The 18576-nt window shown below is 38.4% G+C and overlaps 1 protein-coding gene across 3 annotated transcripts in view; it reads left to right on the top strand.

Moving 5' to 3' along the window:
* Positions 1-18576, top strand: part of LOC149181162 (Pseudouridine synthase family protein) — a 294463-nt gene that overhangs the window by 66868 nt on the left and 209019 nt on the right. For all 3 annotated transcript variants that reach the window (XM_089416472.1, XM_089416474.1, XM_089416473.1), the window contains exon 2: positions 5259-5315. In XM_089416472.1, the coding sequence (XP_089272598.1) occupies positions 5259-5315 (57 nt within the window). The remainder of the gene's footprint in view (positions 1-5258; positions 5316-18576) is intronic.

Here is an 18576-nt window from a genome sequence, read left to right as displayed (position 1 = left end):
AAATTTCAAGTCTTTTCCATAAACCAGGGTTTTCTTTCCATCATAGGATCCATCGAAACCTAATCATCAAGATGCCTAGGGTTTTCTTCAAACCCTGGAATTCTTTTAGGTCTACACCATCCACTTCTTGCTTCCATCAAAGGTGTCATCATCGGGGTGATCTCCATGACTTTTCTTCAGCCCAGCTCTGATACCATGTTAAATTTTCTTAGGGCGACATTGTTCTTTACTTTGATAATTGCATTTCATCATTAATACATTAAGTTCATCCCATATCAACATTACATTATTCAGATCTACACCATTATACATCAACATATGCAATTATATAGAAAGAAACAACATCATCATCATCATTAATGCAGCGGAACATAAAAGGAACAGTAGAAGAAATTATGCACATAGAGACACCAGGATTGGTCTAAGACCAGGGCAAAACCTACCATGGGGAAAACCCTTGCAAATCTTCTTCTTCTTAGATCGTCATCAAATGATGTGGCAAAAGAGAGTACAATGATCCATAACTTTATATATGCAGCAAAACAATAATGATATCCATGAAACAAATCTAATCATGCTAGAAATCAAAACCCTTATACTAATGGCTGTAATGTGCTGTCTGTTATGAATAAATATATAGGAAATAATGTAAAATAATGTATATGATAATAACCATAAATAATTATTAGTTAAATAGTAATTAGGTTGAAGAGTCATATCTAAATGAGACATGATTCTCCATGAAGAGACACTTGCTTGGTATATAAGCAAGCCTGTCGCTCTCATTGTATCAATCATTCTTCACACATTTAATATATAATATTTGTATCCTCATGGTTATCTTTATATTCCAAGTCTTCTGGAGTAATTAATCTATAGAATGAACTTTGTTCGTTTCATTTGGTATTGGAGCCACGTTTGGCTAATCACTAGGCCTTTGGCCACCAATCTTCCATCAAGACTCTAGCGTTTCGCTACGAAGCGGGAGCTTCTCCATTCTGCAGTTGCTACTAGGCCTTTGGCCATATCTCAATATACATACATATATATATATATATATATATATATATATATATAATTCAAAATATATACAAAATACAAAAAAGAAATACAAAAAAGAAATAATACAAAAAAAATCACATCTAAAAAAAATTAACATAAAATTAAAACCAAAGTTAGAAAAAAAATTAACAGAAAGTTATAAAAAAAAACAACGCTTAAGCGGAAGTCGCACTGGCCTGGACTTCTGACAGTCGGTCGTTTGATTTCCTGTCGCCATCGTCGTTGCCCACAACGTCACCATAGTCGCAACAATACTTCTGGCTGTCTACATCTAACTCACTGTTGCCACCTCCACTGCATCCAACTCACCGCCACCCCTCGTAACCCATTACTTGCTTCTGTTTGCACCGAGTTCCTCCCACAGGCTGCAATCACTATCGTCCCTCCTGTTGACTATCCGCTGCCGCTGTTGTTGCCAATCGCTGCACAACCATTGCTTGACGTCGTCACAGCCAATAGGACGCCATTAACCTTCACCATGCCACCGAAAAACCCCACCACATTCCCTGTCTCCCTATTGCACCTTCCTTCATTCCTTTGGGCAAATCGTCTGAGATCACACCCAAGTTGATCACTCTGCACGTCACTCCGACCAGCCATCGTACGCAATCATTGTTGATTTCCGGCAACCTTTTTATTAAATTATTGTTTAATAAAAATTAAAAGTCTTTCCGCGCCTGACAAATTATCCACGTATACCCTTGTTCCTCCACTGTCGTTTCATATTCAAAGGGATGTTTCATATGACTGTGTCGTTTCATATTCAAGGGGACATTTAATTATATATATACATTGAGTTAAAGCTATATAATTTATTATATAGTTAATTCTTATTATATATATATATATATATTATTTAATTAAAAAAATTACTTTTATAAAAATTCTAAGAAAAAAAAATTAATAAAAAAAAAGTATTTAAAAAAAAGAAGAAGATAAAAGTTAAAAGTTAAAAGAAGTGAAGAAAAAATAAATAAATATGGAATCTCTAAGTAATGAACAATCATTTGCAAGAGATATAGAACAATTGTTGACAATACTTGAGCGACAACATGCTGATTTTAATGAGGAGGGAAAGAAATGGGAATCCCGATTGCAAGTTGAATGTCCATCACCACTCCCACAAAACAATGTAATCCAGTGTACCGAGAAAGTGCAGCTAAAAGATCAAGAGAATGGCAAAACAACCAAAGTTCAACAAAACAAGAAAGCGTTAGAACACGAACATAAAAATCTTGTGGATATGCATTACAAAGAAGTAATGGAAAAGGATGAAGAAATCTCTTTTCCCAAAGACCACGTCGAAAAATTACTGGGACAAGTGAAGAAGACTAAGGTCACAAAGAAAGAACTCAAGAAGCACTTATCAGAACAAGAAGAGGAAACCTTGTGTTTAAAGAATCTTAATAAAAATTTGTTAGAACAAATCAGAGATTTAAAAGATGAAAAACTTAAAATTCAAAACATTGAAAATAGGATTGATAAATCATAAATCAAAGAAATTTTATGTTTGAGAAACCATAATCAAAGTCTACTCACTCAAATTAAGAAAATTAAGAAGGATAAGAAGTCATCAGAAAACAAGCTACAACAACTTATCGAGAAGGAAGCATCAAATGTAGGAATTCAAGTTGACGAAAAACAACAGATACCGATCCAGTGAATATCACAACTCAGGAAGAAGACAAGCAAGTTGAAGAAAATACAAACTTAGATGTTGCAGTTCAAACAATGAACATCCCAAGTGAATGTTCTGTAACCAACTCAACAACATCTTCACCAGAAGAAAATCAAAAAATTGCCACACGCCCAATAAGGGAAAGTCAAACCAAAAAAGTTCCATATCAGCATCTGAATCATGAGAGTAGACAACTCAATCAAGCTACGTATATGTACCATTCAGAACAGAAACAACAAACTGATGTTCTAGAGAATAATGACGTAACATCAATCCAGTCCTATGATGACAAATCGTTACAAAATTACAACGATCAGAAAATTACGCAGAAGATTAATCTAGGATGGTCTGATCGTTTCTCAGTGTGACAGTTTTGTTTGTCTCTTAGAAGATCATATCATCTTGTATCAACGAAGATGACTGTTTCGAGACAGAAAGACATTCGAAGCCGAAAAAGAGATCAAGCCTTTTTCATTAACAAGCTTTGAGGAGGAAGGCAATGTTATGAATAAATATATAGGAAATAATGTAAAATAATGTAAATGATAATAACCATAAATAATTATTAGTTAAATAGTAATTAGGCTGAAGAGTCATGTCTAAATGAGACATGACTCTCCATGAAGAGACACCTTCTTGGTATATAAGCAAGCCTCTCGCTCTCATTGTATCAATCATTCTTCACACATTTAATATATAATATTTGTATCCTCATGGATATCTTTATATTCCAAGTCTTCTGGAGTAATTAATCTATAGAAGGAACTTTGTTCGCTTCACTGTCACAAATTGAAGTCAACTGCTGTCACTGTGCCGAACACTGTTGTCACTGAGCGGAAACTTCGGAATACTGGAATCTGATCTTTTAGTCTCGGACGCAGGGAGGAGGAACTATGTGAGCGACTATAGCAACCTTGGACGCTCTCTGAGAACTGTCTGCCAACGACTGTGGCAGCCAAGATGCTCCCATACCATTTTGTGCATGTGTCCGGGGACCAACTCATCAGATCTACACAAAAACCCTTGGTTGCTCCCTTGAAGTTACTTTGCATGCATCCAAGACAGCTTGGTTGGTCTCAAGACTACTCTGTGTGAGCGACCGGGGACCAATACTTCCAGATCTGCCTCTGAAGCCCTAGTCGCTCCCATAAGCCTCTGTGCCAACATCCAAGGGTCTCTGGTCGCTCTCATAGGCTTGTGTGCCAGCGTCCAGGGACCCAAATTCCCTGTTTTGTGCCAGCGTCCGAGATCCAAAAAGGCTAACTCAGAGCGAACCTTTCGCCTGTGATTTTGGACCCTTGCGTGAACTCCTTCCGTCGAACCTTTGTGAACCAAGACAAAAGAGAAGAGAAGATGTGTCCAAATGATCTTGAGGTCTCTTCTATTTATAGTCTTTCTTGAGGGGTCACTTGGGGTTAAGACTGACCCAAGCAGCTACTCGTGGTTAGGGCTGACCCATTTCGTAATACATGTATGAATGAAATAATTCATAACTCAACTTCCGCTTGACCAAATTGGGTGGTCTTTAGGTCGATTTTGGTCCTCTCGAAAAGAGGAATCTAATGCAATCATAATCTCAGTCATTTGAGCTGTCCAAGGTGGAATTTGACCACAGTTTAAAAAATTAACACTATTTGCCACTGTTTCAACTTTCGAGATATTGAAGCACATCTTTTGGGAATGCCAATTTGCTAAAAGTTGTTGGAAGCATATTCAGGACCAGTATTCAGTTCTCCTTCAAGGCAAGATTCATTGGTGTGCTGTTTTGTTTAGAGATTGTAGCTATTTGGTTTGCTCCTCCTTCATTGGGATTTGGCAGTGTTTGAAAATTTAGAGTCTGCTATATTTTCCCTTTGTAAGTTCAGGTGTAAGTTTGTTTTGAGCAAGAAGATAGTTCTTTGTCAGCTTTTTGTGCCATTTAGCATGATGAGGTATATTGCCGATTGTTGGCCAAGGGTGTCTTATTGATAAAATATGCTTAATCTTTAGATTCAATAGCCTATTCAGACTTTATTTCTGCATTAGTAGTCTTACGGAAGAGGATGTATATGCTAACACACCATTTGATTTGCTGTCTGTAAAAACTTCTATATGAATATAAGACGTATTTTCAAAGGCAAAAAACTCTGCCAAATGATTCCAATTGAACTATGGTTTAAAGGTTTCCTGTAGTTCAATGGTTTGTATATGGTTAATAATTACCTCTTAACTCACTGCACTATGCCAATCATGGGATACTATTGGCAACACCATGTATGATTCTCTTCATTTTAAGGTATGATTTGTGTATTTGTTTTTTCCAATGATTTGATTGACTGGAATTGGTTAAAAAAGGTATCTTCAGGTGGTTGCCATGCATTTCTATTGGCTTATTTAGCATTGCGAATGGTTGCGTCAACACAGTATTTTGATTCTAGCATCACATAGAATGTACGGCAAGGATGATTGTGTGTTTTGTTTCTCACAAAAACAATTGCTCTCTCACTTATATCCATTTATGTACACATTTGTGATACAGGATGCCTTTAACAAATTTGTTGGGCAGCCTGTTTCTAGTGCAAGCTCAAGTAGAACTGTGAGTTACAGTTTTCCTTTTGATTTACCCTGTTTTTTTTTAAAGAAAAATGTCTTGTATTTATAGAAAAATGGCCTTTTGATGTACTTCTGTATCACATATGGTATGTATTTAACTTTTGTACTTGGAAGCTATTGCTTAAGCTTTATTATCTGACATATTTGTATTCTTGATAAAATTCCTTTAAACATATCCCCTATATTTTGGTTAGATTTGTTTATTTGTTGGCACGAGAGAGAGAGAATGAGAGAGGATATATAAGAGGAGATGACTTTTTATTTAATTGATTTGTCATTATTCATATGTATCATCTCATTTTACTATGGGTCTGAGTTAAAATGCCTTTGGCTACACTTAACCTTTATACATTGGTTTTGATTTGCATGTCAAACATGAGTCAGATTTACACACTGAGTTTGAATTATGATTCAAATTGTCTTGACGAGTTTGGCTCATGTGTATCACAAGTCAAACTTGGTTGTTTGTCTACAAAAGCATCACAGAATGTAAAGCAGCACTGAATTTGCTTGTATCCAAATTCAAAGTAGACAAGAAGTTGACTCGCCCTTGTACAACATCTATGGCTTCTTGTTGTATGTAGTATTTGTTGATTTTTGTGTAGAATTGGGAGGTAGTCTCCCATGCCAAAGAGGTCTCTTAGTTGGCCTAAGAAAATTAAAATTAAAATTTCTTTTTGAGTGCAAGTCGGCTTGCCCAGTGAAGGGACATGTCCCTTGGGGTGTCACATCTGTTTTGACAATTATAAATGGAAGATATGATGTTTCTTTTTCTCCACCAACGAAGAAGCAAGTCTGATCTGTTTTCTGAGGCTTATTTCTCTCTATTGGACAACCACATGTGTGGAGGAGGACGCTTTTGGCTATCTTTGATCAAGATGTTTGACCAAGCATTGACTGTTCTGTTGATAGAGTTTATCTGCTATTTGACTGAACTATTTAACTGGGCGTTGACCGCAGAACAGGCATGAATTTGACTGCAGTCAACCGCAGTTTACCACAGGAGCCGCAGGGCTGAATTTCACCACAGAGCTGACCACAGGTCCGAGTTTGACCGAGCTGGTTTGACCACAGATTTTGGGCAGTTAGAACTTAGACCAGTGTTGACTTTTGATTATTTTGGGTAGTTTGACCAGCCTTGACTTGCTGGAGTTTGACTATATTTGTCTAGTATTTTGATTTTGGGTATTGGCACAGATTTCTAGGCAAATTATTGATTAGTAAACCTTGTTGAAGAATAACTTCTCCTAAGAAAACTTGATGGGTTTTCTCCCAAGTTTGGATTTCCTAGGGTAAAAACACTGTCTCTATTGTGCATAGCTGTCTCTTTATGATCTTTACTGTTTCCATTGCATTTACTGTTGAGAATTTCTGTGTATAATTGCTCAATGATATCAATGGCATGAGATAAATAGTTTGAAGAACATTAAGTAGTAATTTGCAGATCAGAAGATTGGTTTCTACTATGCATCTTGTGGAAAATTCACCATGGTATCAAAACTTTGTTAAAATAGCAGCCATTAAAGTCAGCCTAAGAGACAAGAGTTCAGCAGTTTGACTAGATTTTCTGATTTCTTGCCAAATGATGCGAAGTCTCAGAATGGAAGATAGTTTGAAGAATGTTATCAATTTTCAGAAGGAAACCATTCCAAAGTCAGAGGGAGTTGAGGAGAAAGTTTTTGTCTCCACTCTTTCAAGCACTGTTACCGATAGTAGTGATATCTGGTTGATGGACAGTGGTGCTTCTAGGCACATGACTAGTTTTTGGGATGCTCTCACAGATTTGACAGAGAGGGATGTCAAATTTCCATGAAAACTCTGTAACTACTTAGATGAATAACTGAAAACTGAAATCTAGTTTACTTTCACCAAGATACAGAATCTCTTAACAACTTATAAGTTGCGAAATAAAAACATGGAGATAAAAACACATGCACAAATTGACACACTTATTTTTCTCAGGAAACCCAATAGGGAAAACCTGCTTACCTGATGTGGCTATTTTATTGATTGTTTTTGAGCACTTGGATCTATTACAAAGCAATTTGTTTCTCTTGAGAAAGCACTTTGCTTTACTCACAAATCTCAGCTGATCTGGTTGATCTCGGCTGGCCTATATCACTGTTTGATCTTGGCCCTCTAGCTCTCAACCAATCCTCTGCTGCCTCCTTGACTAGCTCTGCTATCTTGCTTCAATTCTGCTCCTCCTTCCTTGTGCACAACCAACTCCCAAGTACTTGTGCATTTGTTACTCCTATTTCTTAGGAAACAAGTTTTCTGTGTTTTCCACAAACAAGACTCTTCTCACAAACTTGTGAGCTGCTTTGTCTCACAACCTTGTGCACAAAAACTTATGATTATTCCTTGTGCCTTTGTCCTTCCTTTATAGGCCCGATTCGAACATGCAAGGAGGCCCAATTTCAAATTTAGAACTTGAGTTTTGATTGCGAGTTAACTAAGAGTATTACTCGCTCTCCTTCCAACCATCATTGGAGTTGTTAACTCGTTCTATCTCCAATCAAAACTCACTCTTCTTTCAGTCAAGATTGAAGACTGACTCACTCTAACTGAACTTCTAACTGCCACCTTGTTCTGTAGTCAAACTGATGAAGACTCCACTTAACTAAAGCTCCAACTTTACGTATGCTAACTTGATGATTATTCCAGTAAATTGGAAATAACTCATCCTAACTAAATTCTAACTCATGAGGACAACTCGAGGTCTTCACTGGCTAAGGAACAAGCTAGAAGACCTTGCTCGCCACATTTTCAACAAGGGGTTCAACATTATATGTGGAATTTGGAGACAATGGCAAGTATGCAGTAAAAGGAGTTGGAACAACTTCGTTTCAGCTAGGGTTAAGAGACTCTCTACACATGAGAGAAGTTTTTGTTCGCACCAAGATTTGAAGAAGAATTTGTTATCTATCTCAACATTGGAAGATAGAGGTTATAAAATTGCATTTGTGGAAGGCTTTCCTTAGTCAAGTTTGAGATCATCTTGTAGATAGTGCAAAGTAGGTTTTTGGGACAAGACAAGGTGTGCCCTGATTGATAAGGTTTCAAACTCATCCATGTTTGGTTATGGAGAGTTGACATGTTGTAGAACCAGTCTAAGAAAAATTGACAAAGAAGAAGATCAAGCTTTTGAGGTCAGATAATGGAGGAGAGTATACTTCCAAGGACTTCAATGATTTTTCTGCAAGGAGGCAAGGATCAAGAGGGAGTTGACAATTCCCTACAACCCTCAGCAATTTCTTCCTTAATCAAGAGATAAGTACTTTCAATCATATTTTTTTTCTTTTCTTCTCCTTTCATTTTTGGTCAGCCTCTTGTCCTTGTATTTTTTAAGAAATCAGAAAATGATTTGCTTGGTTATGACTTTTCCTTTCTTTTCATGGCCTCCTAAATGGGGTTTGAAGAAAGGAAGAACAAGCCCATTGTGGAGGCTGCCAAGGTGATGATTCATGTAGTAGATGGCAACATACAAGCAAGTTTTGTGGCAAGAGGGTTCTCCCAAAAAGAGGGAGTGGGCTACAAGGATTCGTTTGATCCAGTCATGAGATGGTTAGGTTCTTGTACGACCTAAGGGCTCAAGCACAAACTCAACAAGAGTGATTGGTGTTCGAGAGGGACAAATTGTACAGATTGTTAGGACATCCATGATGGGCTGGATGACCAGAAGTGCTTCTAGTTCTGAGGAAGCAGATAGTCAAGAAGAGTGGAAGGAGCATCCTTCCAAGACGCTATCATGGGTTGAGATTATTAAAGATGCTAAGAGACAGAAGGTCTCTAAGAGCAATATGCTTTCTTTGAGGGGACCATGTCAAACAACAAAAGGACTTGCTTATGTGACAGAGTGAGCAATAATGGAAAAAGGACTTGCTTATGTGACAGAGTAGCAGTGGCAGGAGGATTTGCTTCTGTGATAAAGGGCACAACCAAGATTACCACAGGAGAATCTGCCTCAGTGTCAAAAGGAGTTGGCCTCGGAGTTTGAGATGAAATATCTTGGCTTGATGCACAATTTCTTGGGATTAGAGGTGTGGCAGAGACTAGATGAGATCTTCCTTGGACAAGGGATGTACATTATTCATAGTTTGAAGAGATTCGGTATGATGGAATGCAAGTCCATGGCTACACCTATGGTGACTAATATGAAGAAGCTGAGCGATTCCACATCAGATTCAGATTTGGTGGATCCCATGATGTACATGTAGTTGATTGGATCCTTGATGTTCTTGGTTAACACTAGGTTGAATATTTGCTTTACATTGAACACATTGAGCCAGTATATGGTTGAGCCGAGGCGGATACATTGGGTTGCAACAAAGCACGTGTTGAAGTGCCACCGTGGTATAGTTGGATATCGTTTGACATATGTCTTAGATGGTGAAGTGAGGCTGTAGGGGTACATAGATTCAAATTGGGCCGGGAATGTAGAGGACATAAAGAGCACCTCAGGGTGTTGCTTCAACTTGGTATCAACCATGATATCCTTGTTTAGCATGAAGTAGACTTCTGTCACATTCAGTACAACAAAGGTGGAGTATATTGTAGCCAATGCTGCAAGTCAGGAAGCAGTGTGGTTTTGGAAGCTACTTGCAAGGCTATTTGATTAGATCGAAGCACATTGAGATCAAATATCACTTCATCGGAGACATGGCGCAAAGAGTAGCAGTGGATTAGACTAGATCTGGCTTCTCAAGAAGGATTTGGCTGGGTCATGCTGATTAGACTAGAGAAGATAGATGTAATTCACCTCAGAAGCCAGAAGGACTTGGTTGGGCCATGATGATTTGGCCAACGGTAAATGGCCCAAGATACTCACATTGCCTACTCCAAGATGGAGTGATCTATAGATGTGCATGTGAGGCATAGGCAATGTAAGTCCTCACATGCACATCTATAGATCACTCCATCGGAGACATGGTGCAAAGAGTAGCAGTAAGCATCCACTGCTACTCATGTGAGGAGTAGGCAATGTAACTCCTCATATGCACATCTATAGATCACTCCATCCTGGAGTAGGCAATGTGACGCCTCACATGCACATCTATAGATCACTCCATCTTGGAGTAGGCAATGTGAGTATCTTGGGCCATTTACCCCTGGCCAAATCAGCATGGCCCAACCAAGTCCTTCTGGCTTCTGAGCTGAATTACATCTATCTTCTCTAATCTAATTAGCATGACCCAACCAAATCCTTCTGGCTTCTCAAGAAGGATTTGGCTGGGTCATTCTGATTAGACTAGAGAAGATAGATGTAATTCACCTCAGAAGCCAGAAGGACTTGGTTGGGCCATATTGATTTGGCCAGGGGTAAATGGCCCAAGATACTCCATTGCCTACTCCAAGATGGAGTGATCTATAGATGTGCATGTGAGGCGTCACATTGCCTACTCCAGGATGGAGTGATCTATAGATGTGCATATGAGGAGTTACATTGCCTACTCCAAGATGGTATTATCTATAGACATGCATCAGCATAGCAAGCTCATAAACTTTTACTGTGGAAGGAGAAATTTTAGCTAAGGGAAAATCTGTTACAGCTAAGGAAAATACCTCTCTCGCTAAGAGGGAGTGTTGATTTTTGTGTAGCATTGGGAGGTATTCCTGCATGCCAAAGAGGTCTCCTAGTCAGCCTAAGGAAATTAAAATTAAAATTTATTTTTGAGTGCAAGTCGACCCAGAAAAGTCAAGTCAGCCTGCACAGTAAAGGGAAGTGTCCCTAGGGGTGTCACATCCACTTCAACAAGTATAGATAGAATATATGATGTCTCATTTTCTCTACCAATGAAGAAGTAGGTGTGATCTGTTTTCTAAGGCCTATTTCTCTCTCTTGGACAACCACACGTGTGGAGAAGGAGGATGCTTTTGACTATCTTTGATCGAGTTGTTTGACCAAGCATTGACTATTCTGTTGCTTGAGTTTATCTGATGTTTGACCAAACTATTTGACTGGGCATTGACCGCAGAACATACACGTATTTGACCGCAGCCAACTGCAGTTGACCATAGGAGCCACAAGGTCGAATTTGATCGTAGTCAATTGCAATTGACTGTAGGAGCTGCAGGGTTGAATTTGACAGAGCTAACTACAAGTTCGAGTTTGACTAGGGCTAGTTTGACTGTAGATTTTGGGCATTTACACTAGCTTTGACTTCTGATTATTTTGGGTAGTTTGACCAACCTTGACTTGCTAGAGCTTGACCAGATTTGTTTGGTATTTTGACTTGCATATTGGCACAAATTTCTACACAAATTATTGATTTGTAAACCTTGATGAAGAATAATTTCTCCTAAGAAAAGTTGTTGGGTTTTATCCCAAGTTTGGGTTTCCTAGGGTAAAAATACTGTCTCTTTTGTGCATGGTTGTCTCTTTATGATCTTTACTATTTCCGCTACATTTACTATTGAGATTTTCTGTGTATAATTACCCAATGATATCAGTGGCATGAGATAAATTGTTTGAAGATCATTAGGTAGTAATTATCAAATCAGAAGATTGGTTTCTGCCATGCATCATGTAGAAAATTCAGCAGTATTACAAATGTACTTTGAAATGAGTTATTTTTGAAAATTTACATCATATGGAAACTACATACTTTTATTTTAATGAAATTTCATTGAAATTTACTATATTTTAAATTTTAACATTATTTTAATTTCTTGACTCAAATGATGAGCTCGAGTCAACTCTTAGTCGTTAGCCTTTGTCAAGTCCTTCTTCAAGCTCATTCTAGTGACTTTGACATAAATAACTTTAATTAATTTTTAGTGTAAGGTTGTGTCCTTTAGTATGGGGCCTATGCATGTCTCTCAGGTACTAGATAAAGACAATGTTCTTGACATCCTATCAATGACCTATTGTATCAGAGATCCTTATTAATAATTATTTGTCTTTTCATGTTATGGGCTACTTGTCCTTTTATTTATGATGGCTCCTCAAAAACTATTTTGGGTCTTTGACAAGTTGTATCAAAGCAATTTGATATGTTAGCCTAGGGCCAAATTTCTTTCTTTGGGTGGCTGAAAAATACTCTTGGGTTGGTGGCCCAATTTCACGCAGTTTGTGGAAAACCTTGCGAATTGTTCAACATATAGCAAAATTGTGTGTAGAGATTGCTGTTTGAATAAAAAACGTAGAGTTTCTACTAGAAAAAAAAATATAGAATCCAACAACTATATATATATATATATATAATGAAAGGGTCCAATTAAGGGAAAACCTAAGAATAAGGCCATGTTTTTTCAAATTATGTTGGCTCGAAGACTTATTTGCATTGTGTTTCAAGCTTAGGTAATTTAGCACAAGGCTCAAAATGTTGAAGATTGGGGCAGCTATGGGACCAATTTCCCCATAAGAACCCAACTTTCCCAAAGAAGCCCATCGTGCCCCATAAGGAGAAGTCAAATTGAATAAAAGAAATATTATTAATGTGGCACTCCTATTTTATGTGACAAAATTACTTGGGCTTACAATCATCAAAAAGATTTTATAAATATATTTAAAAAAGGATTTTTATTAACTTATAGTGGGCAAATAATGAAAAATCAAGTTGGCCTCATATGTTGTTAAGTCGGCCTACCCCAAAGGATGCAACCTTTCGCACGTAGAAACAACTATATTTTGGCATAATCCTCTATCATCTTGGCATTGATTTTGTGTTCACTGAGGTAGATTAGCTTGCATCTCTGTGGCTCACAATGTCTTTTTATGGTTCGCATATTTCATTGGTTCTCTCTATGGCCTGCACAATATCTCAAAGACTCGCATTCATATAATCTATGGCTTGCACTCTGCTTCGTGGCTCACACTACATATTTGAGGCACACATTCTCTATGGATTGAACTTCTTTGAGGTTCGCATTATCTTCTGAGACTCGTATTGTTTTGAGCATTTACAGTGGCTTGTGGTTAACACATTACAATGGCTCTTTCCTATGGCTCGCAATAGCTCGCATACTAATCTCTGTGCTCAATTCTGTGGTTCACATACCTCACAATGGCTTCGCTATATTCTCAGCATCATTACTATACTCTATATCACTGTGGCTTGACAATTAGCACAGTGGCATCACATCTCTATTAGTTCGTATTACCATACTCAGTGGCATTGCATCTCTATATGGTTTGTATTACTATACTTGCATATTATAGTGGCATGACATTACTATAAGGTTTGACATTATACAGTGGCTTGTACATCCATGACTTTGTATTCTCTATGGCTTGCTATTCGATGTGGCTTGCATTATGATGTATGGTCAGTGACTTGGACGTGAGATAGTGATACCTATGCAGTCGTATCTTCAGTGCTGTATGGAAATTCCTTTATGACAATGTGACGGTGCCTATATGACAATGACATAAGACATAAATTCCTATGCTCATGTGAATGATAGGTATGACAAAATGCTCTCACAACTGTGATGTATAACAGTGAAGTAATGTATGGTAAAGCGTTCTCACGACAATAATGTTAAGAAGTGTCTTTATGACAATAAGATATATGGTATTGATATCTTCAGTATTATGTGTGACGATGATACATGATAGTGGTATATAAGCAATGACATATGGTAGTATCTCTTGTTTTCTTGACAACAATGATAGTTGGAAGTATTAATAAGCAGTATGACAATGACGTTTTGGGCAATGAGTTTGGTTCCTATAGCAGTGACATATGATGTATTGACAATATCCTTGACATGGCAGTGATCTTCATATGACAATATCCTTCACATGGTGGTGATCTTGATATGACAATGTCCTTAACATGATAGTGACCTTGATATGACAGTGACAATTGTAGTCTAGATGATAGTGATAGCAATATGTCTACAATACTCTTGTGACAGTGATATGGAGATCTGTGTATACTTGTTTGCTGCCAAGTTTGGCCTAGGAGGCCTAATGTATTGGATGATGTAAAATATGTCTCATACTTATTGTACATTGTATCTCAGCTGAACATTTGATGAATATCTAATAGAAGAAGAATCTGGTTGTGTTTTCCACCTTGTGGGGTTTTGCCTTGGTCTCTGACCTAAATCCTAGTGTCTCTATTGTGTATGTTTTTCTCCTGTTCTTTACTGTACCGCTGCATTGTTGATGTTATTGTTCTCCTACATTATTGCTAATGATGATATGGTGTTATGGGGTGAATGTAATGAGAAAATATTGGAAGTTTAAAATCACAATTATCTACAAGAGAGAACAATCAAGCCCTAATAATTAACATGGTATTAGAGCAGGGTTGAAGAAAAATCATTGAGATCACCACGTGAAGACACCTATGATGCAGTTCATGATCAAAGCAGAATGAAATGAATGAAGATGGTAGAGACCTAAAAGAATGCCAAGGTCTAAAGGAAAGCCTAGGAAGCTTTTGTTCTTGCAAATAGAAGCTAGGGTTTGGGAGAAACCTTAGGAGTGGCCATAGATATGAAAAAAATGCCTAGCATTGGAACCCTAGTGTGATTCAAAAATTTGTCTATATAATATGACCAGTGAAAAGTTATTTGGGAAAGATTCAGAGAAACTCTAAGAGAGGGTGTGATGTAGATTCAGTGGTCATCGTATACATTGATGGTTGAACTCGACTGCTGATGAAGGAGATCAAGGATCTGGAAATGAAAAATACAGGTGGTGCTCAAAAGGATGGTTTTTAAAGACGACATTGACATAGGATTGATGGACAGTGGTGACTCATGGAGGCAGGATCAAGAGGGAGCTAATAGCTTCCTACAATGTTCATCAAAGATAAGTACTTTCAAAGCTCATGTTATTTCTTTGTGATGCTGCTCTTGTTTAGATTTATTATTTTAGACTATTGTTTATTCTTCTTGCATGAATATTTGAATGCTTCTTTCATTAACTTCTTGGATGAGGATGTGATCCATCTTGAGGATCATCAAGATGCAAAGTAATGCAAGAAGAGTTAGCTCGGAGGGGGAGTTGTTGCAGGAAAATGAAGGAGCCACTCTCATATCTAGAGAAGAAAGCTAGTCCTGCCTCATCATCAGGTACACATTCATTATGTTTATTTACTTTGCTACTATTGCTCTTGCTCTTGTTCTGGGATCAATAGGTACATCTGATGAATTTGAGGACGAAGTCCTTTATATTGAAATTGAGGAGGATGCTGAGCCATCCCATGATTAAGAATGCACTTGAAGGTAGACAAGAGCTTAGACCTTGAAGGAAGAATCCTAATCTCTTAGGTTGATATCTATGATTGAAGAGGCTTCCCATTTAGAGAGAGTACACTGTCATGTAACTCGCAAATGAGATATTCTAAGATAAGGAGACGTTGAGAGCTGTATATCCTTCTTACAAGGACCATTCTAAATGACAAAGATGTTGCAATGCCAAATGCTTCCGTGATATTAAGTACAATAGTGATAATATAGATGGTCTTAGAGGGAGAGGACTATGATAAGATCCTAGCAACTATTGCCAAATGTACTATTATCAGATGTATGTGAAATTGGCTTCCTCCATGATGTAGCATACTTAGCATTACCTCAGAGCTTTGAGGCACATGAGACGAGACTCATGATTACAAATTGTAGAAAATCCCATATGAACTCAAGCAATTCCGCTGGACTTAGCATGTTTGGAATGATGGATATTTGATGCATACTCCAACCTCTCTTCATGACTAAAGGTATGCCTTTGATATTTGGTTTTATATATGCTAGCAATTTATTTCTAACAGGATCAGGTCATCTCTGTGTTCAGTTGTTAATTTTAGGCAATGATGGTATGTTCTATGCTTTAGAGCAATTTTACTTCAATTTCTTTATTAGCCCAATATCATTATTCAAATTAGCAATCACAATAACATGACAATAAAATGTAGATAGAACCTAAACATAAACAGTAGAAAACAAGCCAAGACAAGAGGACATAGGATGTGGCACCAGCCACGGACAAACCCCAATGTGGGGAAACCCTTGATCAAATTTTCTTTTAGTCTTCAATAGTTCAGCAGAGAGAGATAGTACAATTTACAAATCTGATAATTTATAACAGCAACAAAAGACCCCTAACCAGAAAAGTCAACGCTGGTCAACAGGGCAGATTTGACCCTCAACAATTTGGTCAACTTCAGTCAACTTCGACATCCAAATAGCAAGATGAATCGGCCCTCAAAACAGTCCAAAATCAGCCCAGTCAAAATCTGGTCAAACAACCCATCTGCGGTCAGCCCTAGTTGTAGTCAACGCTGGTCAACAATCAACATTTAGCCTCGATTTATGTGCCCAAAAATGAGGTCTTCCCAAACAGAGATAGCCCTCACAAAAACGCAGTCAAAGGAGGTCAACGCTTGGTTGAACTGTGCAGAAATTCGGTCTTTCGAAATTTCGGCCTCCTGAAATTTTGCTCTCCTGGAATTTCGGTGTCCTGAAGTTTTGCTCTCCTGAAATTTCGGACTTGTCGTGAGAGAAAGGCCCAGAAATCTGTACCCAATCAATGAGGAGAGAGAGAGAGAAGTGTGAAGATGAGTGTGTCCAAATGAGGCTAAGTCCCCTTGTATTTATATGCAACGTTGAGGATGAATAGACGTGACAGTTGGGCTTCTAAGCCTACATAAGTTTGCTAGTCGACCTTGACAATTTGACCATAATCAAAATACATTCATAACTTCATTTTTACATGTCAGAATCAAATGATCTTTAGATCAATCCTACGCCTCTCGGAGAGAGGAATCCAACAAAAATACCAGCTCTCATAAATAAGATGACCCATGTGGAGTTTGGCCCTAGTTGCCAATTTTAACACTCCCTCTCAACTAGGGAGAACTCCATCTGCTAATCCATCTGCCAATCTGTACTATCTCTGCCATCAATGCACTACTCTTCACTACTCTGCTCTACTGAACTATGAAGAAGAAGTGATCGAGAATGTATCATACCATTCTCTACTGACCCGAAGTCAGTCCCAATCAAAGGAGAGTGTGTCATACCACTGTTACTGACCCGAAGTTAGTTCCAATCAAAGGGGAGTGTGTCATACCACTCTTACTGACCCGAAGTCAATTCCAATCAAAAGAGAGTGTCTCATACCACTCTTACTGACCTGAAGTCAGTTCCCATTGATCCTAGATCAATATCGGTCATCCTGGCATAGAGAGTACGGTAGTACACAATGCGTCCATCTGTAGTACTATGGTCCCTATCCTCATTTCCCTACTCATTGGCTAGATGAGAGGTACTTCCCATGATTCCCAGTCTGCATGGGTAGGATGTCTCAGCAGGAGAAGGATGAACCACTCATGCTGCCTACATGTTGCAAGGGGTATTGCAGGGGAAGGCTGAACCACTCACCCTGTACATAGCAGACCACTAGGAGAAGGCTGAACCACTCACCCTATGGTTGCTCACCGCTCCAAGAAGTACCCCAAGCCCCCCGGAGCTCCCAGAGCTCAATGTCCATCTCATATAGGACCCTCATAAGAGGGTCTCTACACGCCTCCAAGTCGTTCTCGGAAGGCCAAGAACTTGACCTTCCCTAAGGGCTTTGTCAGAATATTGGCGACTTGGTCATCAGTCCCAATGTGATGGAGCCTTATTGCTCCTCGTTGTACCATATCCCAAATAAAGTGGTACCTGATATCTATATGCTTGGAGCGATCATGAAACACAGGATTCTCTGATAATCGGATCCCACTCTGGTTGTCGCAGAGGATCATGGTGGTATCCAACACATGTCCAAACAGCTCACTAAAGAGATTCCTCAACCAGACAGCTTCATAGGAGGCCATACTAGCAGCTATGTATTCGGCCTTGATGGTGCTCAATGCAACCGATTTCTGCTTCTTGCTCATCCAGGATATCGAAGCAGAACCCAAAGAAAAACAACATCCAAAAGTGCTCTTGCGATCCACCACACTGCCAGCCCAATTAGCATCAGAATAACCATGCAGCCTCACATCTCTGGTAGTGTATCTCAGTCCATGAGTGATTGTGCCCCGAAGGTATCTCAAAAGATTCTTGGCACTAATCCAATGTATATGATGAGGCTCAATGTGTTAACTACAAAACATATTGTTAATTTTAGGTATGTTCTATGCTTAGAGCAATTTATTTCAATTTTCATAGTTAGCTCCATATCTTTTCTAGATTAGCAATCACATCAACATTAAAGTAAACTGCAGATAGAACATAAACATAAATTGCAGAAGACAAGCCAAGACAAGAGGACACAAGATGTGGCGCTAGCCAGGGACAAA

Source organism: Pinus tabuliformis, chromosome 3_2 (assembly GCF_031772625.1).
Source record: "Pinus tabuliformis cultivar Carrire ecotype Pingquan chromosome 3_2, CPIR1, whole genome shotgun sequence".
Classification (NCBI taxonomy): domain Eukaryota; kingdom Viridiplantae; phylum Streptophyta; class Pinopsida; order Pinales; family Pinaceae; genus Pinus; species Pinus tabuliformis.
Note: the sequence above shows the minus strand (reverse complement) of the source record. Positions and strands in the feature narration are given on the sequence as shown.